Below are 6,439 nucleotides of genomic sequence, written 5' to 3'. Positions count from 1 at the left end.
GTTGAGGATCCTGGAGGCTGGCTGAGCCAGTGGTTGAAACGAAGGCTGGAGAAGGGAGGCCTGGCGTCAGGTGCCCTGGACGTGACTCCACTGAGCAGTGACCCCTCCCTGTTGGTTAGTCATTATCTTCCCCTCCCTCCGTCGTTTTATGGTCAATACCGGCTTGTATGGTCCACCCTCCAGAGGCCAGCGTGTCCTATGAGGAGTCCTGAAGTCCAGCTCATGAGCACAGCCTCTTATTAAAGGTGTGACCCTGAGCCTTTACGACGGGGACTGGTAGAACCTAGCCTCTGTGGCAGTTGTGGTGTCGAATGACATACGCACCACCACTAATGACATGGTTTCCACCGCAGTTGAATGTCTTCCATCCTGCTGATCTCTGCATCCCTTCAGCCTGGCACAGGGCCTGATGTGTGCTTGTGTGAGATTCAGCTGAGGGTCCCCCTCCTCCCTGCCCCAGAGCCCCTTCCTCGTTCTCTGCCAGTCCCTTGAGCATGCGGCGCAAGATGTCTGGGCCAGTTTGTCTAACGGTCAGTCGTGTTTTCCCTTCGCTGCTGATAAACTCCTGGAATCAGAAGCCGAGTTTCATTCATTTTGCATCTCACCCATTTCTTTTACAGAGTAGGTGCTCAATGAATATTTGTTAAATGAATAAAGTGACAGAATAAAGCAAGATAAAGTCACTTGACATCGTGTGTAGACTAGAAAAATAGTTTTCCAAGTAATATGTCTGTGACTTGTTATTTTAAAATCCTTTAAAAAGTGGAGTTTAATCTATAAAACATTGAATCACTATGTTATAGACCTAAAACTAATACAATACTGTAAGTTATCTATACCTCAGTAACAAAAATACTTGTTCTATTCACTGTTACGTGTCCAATTTACATATTTTAAAATCCTTGTTGGTCTTCACAGTTACGCCATATTTCCTTCTCTTCCTGGAATGAAAGAGGAAAGAAACGTTTTCTATTTTGAAATATGACACAAAGTTGTTTTGTCACATTCTGTTTCGTCAGTTCCAATGCTCGGCCGTTAGCCCTTCTATTTGTACTCTGTGTTCATAACATCCTGAAGGAGAACAAGAACCGTAATTACAGTAAAATATTTGTCTTTAAAGGAGCTTCAGATGCTCTGGCTGTGTTATGACTTCAGAATTTCAGCTTGGTCTGGAGATCAAGAAGGCATTCTGGGAAAGCTTGGGGTTTGTCCGAACTGGATTTGGTCCCTTGAAAAGAGACCTCCCTGCCCCAGGAGAGTAAGCCTGTTCAGGACTGGTCGGGGTCCAGTGCAGACTCTGGCTTGGGCAGGTTGCTTGCCCCTCCTGAGGGAGACTCTCGCATCCCTGCCCCGGTGCCAATAGCACAGTCTGCTAGTGGTCCTGCTGCCAGTTTAGTGATGAGCTCAGGGTGTTGGCCAGTCCACCAGCACCCTCCCCTTTGGAAAAAGATCTGTCTCTCTTCAGTATTTTGTTCGCAGCTTTTCTACATCAGCCTTTTGAGACTGTTTGGCTGTGAGTTAACTTGGATGCCATTCTAGGGAAATCGGAGGGAAATGTGAGAAGCACGAAAGTAGGAAGCGAGGAGATGCAGGAGAGAGAGAAGCAGGTGCCCTCCGTCTGGAGCCTGGGCATCTACGGTTGATGACCGATGGACTCCAGAGAGAATAGGTGTTTACAAATCACAGGCTGTTGAGAACTTTTCTTCCTGTATGGTTTTTTTTCCTCACAGAGTTAGATTGAGAAAGAAATGTGATCCGTGGGTTCGGGGCGGAAATTGTGACTCTGAAGGAAGAAACAGAAAGTCTTGATTGCTGGGGACCCATGGCTGCTTTCCCTCTGTGCCACTGGCATCTGGCAGCACACCTGTGAGTGGGGTCAGGAAGGCACAGCTGTGGGAGGAGGTGTGTCTAAGGCTGGAGATGCAGTCTAGACCTGGGCATCGTGTTTGTAAATAAAGTTGTATTGGAACACATCCACACTCATTTGCGTGTTGTCTGTGGTCACTTTCATGGGCGAACAGCAGGGCTGAGAAGTGGCAACAGAGCCCCTATGAACTGCAAAGAAAAAATATTTACTATCTGGCCTTTTATGGGAAATGTTTGCTAACCCCTATTGCAGGCCAGCAGCATGCTGTTCAAGAGAAATATAATGTAAGCCACACAAAGTTTCTAGCAGCCGCACCGAGAAAAAAACAAAATGAAAAGATATCTTGTCTCATTACTCCCTTTGGACATTGTACCAGCGAAGTGCTGGCTAGTGAAACAAAACGGAAAAGAAAGGCCTCAGATTGGAAAGGCTATCTCTGGGTGGGAGAATTAGAGGCTATTTTTTTTCTTCTCATCCATCCATATTTCCTGTGATAAATGTATTATTTTTATTCATTTATTTATTTATTTATTTATTTATTTATTTATTTGCGGTACGCGGGCCTCTCACTGCTGTGGCCTCTCCCGTTGCGGAGCACAGGCTCCAGACGCGCAGTCTCAATGGCCATGGCTCACGAGTCCAGCTGCTCCGTGGCATGTGGGATCTTCCTGGACCGGGGCACGAACCCACGTCCCCTGCATCGGCAGGCGGACTCCCAACCACTGCGCCACCAGGGAAGCCCTATTTTTAAATTGAAGCCAAGTTTATATGTTGAATGAACCTGGGTTAGGTAGCAACTGGCTACATGCTTTATATGGGATGATTTGGCATTTTGATCTTTGTACTTTTGTGTGTGTGTGTGTGTGTGTGTGTGTGTGTGTGTGTGGGGCCGTTCAACTTCAGGGATCTTAGTTCCCTGACCAGGGATCGAACCGGTGCCCTTGACAGTGAGAACGTGGAATCCTAACCACTGGATCACCAGGGGATTCCCATGATCTTTGTGCTTTTTGGTGTTCTTCTGAGTTCTTCCTGATCATCCTCCAAAGAAGCCCTGGGTGTGAAGAGCGGGTGAGGGGAAGGAGAGAGGGAGGAACGGAGACAGGGTGGGAGCCTCTGCAGGCTGGGATCGGCTTGCGCGCCGTGGCCCATGCGCCTCGCTGGCACAGGGTGTCGCTGTGGTCCTGCCGGCCCCTGGATGCTGGTTCTCTAAACTGCTTCCTTTCCTGTTTTGGGACAGTGATTTTGTACAGCTTTGCAATCCCCACGTGGCTGCAATGAAAGAAGATGTCCTCTACCATTTTAGCCTTAGCACCAGCACGCACGACTTCCCGACTATGTTTGGAGACGTGAAGGTAAAAGCAGGGGTTTTGATTCTGAGCATTTGCCCCAAGATTACCCCCCTTTCAGGTGACACAGGTAGACTGCACCACACAGGGCGGAGGTGACAGAGGATGGGCTCTTGAAGTTATATGTTGATCGGATTTTTGCAAATTGTTACCTTTCAAGAATATGAACTATTGAGTGAAAGAAAACTATCACAAAGACGTATTGGTTCCTATAATTGAAACAATGTAGAATAAATTTTCTAATGCTTCACTGAGAGACTAGAAAGGAGCGGACACTAATCCTTTTCTAGGGGAGCAAGGGATACCCAGGAGGGGCAGTCGCATGTGTCTGCTGTCTCTCATTTAAGATGCACATCCATCTGTTTAGCTAGTTTGGTCCTGACTTATCCTCGCAGAGGACTTTTAAAGTGTCTAATCCCCGTGTGGAAAAGTGGGCTAACGTTTAGAATTCAAAACTGAAACAAGCCAGTGACCCTAGATCCGGGGCTGCCTCACGTGATCGTAAAGTCATAACCAGGTTACATCCTGTCAGCCACCCAGATCTTTTGTGCTCTTCATTCCAAACCGAGTGACGACTTTCCATGTGTTGTTGTCTTTTCATTTTTAAATTTTTATTGGAGTCTAGTCGATTTACAATGTTGTATTAATTTCAGGTGTACAGCAAAGCGAATGAGTTATACATATACACACATCCACTCTTTTTTAGACTCTTTTCCCATATAGGTCATTATGGAGTATGGAGTAGAGTTCCCTGTGCTATGCAGCAGGTCCTTAGTAGGTATCTGTTTTATATACAGTAGTGTGTATATGTCAATCCCAATCTGTCAATTTATCCCTTCCCCTCCTTTCCGTGTGTTCTTAATTCATTCAGTTTTCATTCTTTCCTTAAGTTTAACCTGTAATTTTTTCTAGGCTATAGAATTTTTCCTTTTTATGTTAAGAGACTAATAACTATTTGATCACCAAGTCCTTAAGGCTGGCTTATTTACCTGTTTTTCTTTTGACGCTTTCACGTACGACACTTTGCAGATGAAGGTTCTACTTCTCTGAGAGCCACCTGCTCACCACACAGCTGCGACTCCCCGAGCCCCCACTGGCCCCCAGCTCTTTCCACAGGTTGGCCATTTGGGCCTCTGCCAGCCGGTGAAACAGCAGTTAGAAGCCCATGTTACAGATGGGCTGTGGGGCCCTGGTTGCACATTGAGAGGCCCGCAGCATCTTATTCCAAACGCCGGCTCTCCCCAGTGCAGTGGGCTGCTGTGCACACGATGCACGGAGCCCGGGCAGGCGTGGAGCCTGGGCTTTCCTGCTGGAGAGGGCGAGGGTGTGGTTGTCCTAGCTTGTGTAGAGCTGATTGCTCTGCACTGTTGGGGCCTCTTGCACCGAGCTGTGAGTCCATGAACTAGTGCTTCTTAAACTCAAGGGAGTGTCAGAATCAGCAGGGGGCTCCTTAGTGCACACATTACTGGCTCCCCAGATGCGGGGGGGCCAGGGAAGGGACCTGCATTTCTAGCAAGTTCCAGGAGATGCTGCCGCTGCTGGCGGGGGGCACTTTGAGGACCCCCGCTGTACAGACAGGGTGCAGTGCCTGTGCTGATTGGGGCTCTGTTCTCTGTCTGCAGTTTGTGTGTGTTGGGGGAAGCCCTTCCCGGATGAAAGCCTTCATCAAGTACATGGCCGTGGAGCTGGGCCTTGACCACCCAGGTGCAGAGTATCCCGACATCTGTGAGGGCACCGACCGCTACGCCATGTTTAAAGTGGGCCCGGTGCTGTCGGTCAGCGTGAGTACCTGCCCTCGTGGTGGGCTCAGCCCTTGTCTCTGCAGGCCCCATCCCTGCCCTGCACACAGCCTGACAGAGGAAACAGGAGTCGAGGGGAGCCTGGGGCTGGGCTGCAGAGGTAGTGGAGCCCGTCTCCAGGAGAGACAGATACACATGTACAAACACACGCGCACACCCACCCAGCTGTGTGCACACAGTGAGCACCCAGGTTGGAGACCCAGGAAGATGGTGCTCTGCCTGGACCAGGGCCACGAGGAGAGCCAGGCACCAAGTGGTCCCCTCACCGTCCGCCTGTGTTACTTCACACACATGTGATTCAGCAATGGGTGAACACAGAAACCTCTGGTGTTCTCGTTTTCCAGTTTTGCAGAGGGGATCATTTTTAGAGGAAGTGCTGCCTTATAGTAAGGATGCCCCTGAGGCTGGGACAGGGGCCCAGCCCTCTGGGCAGCTGAGACGTCTGGTGGTACTAACCACCCGCAACACACCCAAGAGTAAGACGTATTTAGGTCCAGATAATCCACGGAAGCACTTCCCACAAGTAAGACTGCAGGACGAACACGTTCTCCAAAGAGTGCTTGGCCACAGGGGCAGCTCCTGGCAGATGTGGCACCGGGAGGGCCTCTGAAGAAGGGCGGTTTCGGGGGTGCAGAGGCGGAGGCAACGGCACAGGCAGAACTGCGGCGGTGGAGCCACCAGCCAGTTACCGAGTTTGGCTGCGGCAGAGTGTGTGGAGAAAAGGGAAAATTGCGGGGCTTCCCACGCCAGGGGATGTCTGTTACCTAGCAACAGCAGCCTCAGCTGCCATCTGTTCCACGGGTGGTGTGGATCAAAGGGGTCATCCATTTGACAGCATTGTGCAAACCTTTACACTTCCCCAAGTGTTCATAGTTTTTAAATGTACGTTAGGAAGTTCATCTTCTTTACCACCAGTTAGCAATGCAGCACAGAACACACAGAGGTGCTACCAGAGCGTGACGCTGGCATTTCTCCCTGGTTCTAGCACGGGATGGGCATCCCCTCCATCGCCATCATGCTGCACGAGCTCATCAAGCTGCTATACTACGCCCGGTGCTCCGGCGTCACCCTCATCCGCATCGGCACCTCTGGTGGGATAGGTTAGTGTGCAGAGCGCCACAGGGCCCCGGGTGGGCAGCGTGGGGGCCCAGAGCTCCTCCCTGGGCCATATGCCCAAGGAGAGCTCAGCAGCAGCAGCATTTTGTTATTCTTTTCTGCTCCAGCTACTTCTCCCAGCCCATACCCCAGAAGCAGGCACAGAAAGGCACCAGGCCACGCGCACCCGAAAACCCGTCCTTTTGGAGGTATACGTGTGCCTTCTTGTTTGCTTCTCGTTTTATTCTTTTTTTTTTTTTTTTGCGGTATGCGGGCCTCTCACTGTTGTGGCCTCTCCCATTGCGGAGCACAGGCTCTGGACGCGCAGGCTC

General features: G+C 50.1%; 1 protein-coding gene across 1 annotated transcript in view; it reads left to right on the top strand.

The window, feature by feature from the left end:
• Positions 1-6,439, top strand: part of UPP1 (uridine phosphorylase 1) — a 38,942-nt gene that overhangs the window by 28,061 nt on the left and 4,442 nt on the right. The window contains exons 3-5 of the mRNA XM_007449833.1: positions 3,105-3,219; positions 4,836-4,994; positions 5,998-6,112. Of these exons, the coding sequence (XP_007449895.1) occupies positions 3,105-3,219; positions 4,836-4,994; positions 5,998-6,112 (389 nt within the window). The remainder of the gene's footprint in view (positions 1-3,104; positions 3,220-4,835; positions 4,995-5,997; positions 6,113-6,439) is intronic.

The sequence above is a fragment of the Lipotes vexillifer genome, unplaced genomic scaffold, assembly GCF_000442215.2.
Source record: "Lipotes vexillifer unplaced genomic scaffold, Lipotes_vexillifer_v1.1 scaffold1344, whole genome shotgun sequence".
NCBI lineage: Eukaryota > Metazoa > Chordata > Mammalia > Artiodactyla > Lipotidae > Lipotes > Lipotes vexillifer.
Note: the sequence above shows the minus strand (reverse complement) of the source record. Positions and strands in the feature narration are given on the sequence as shown.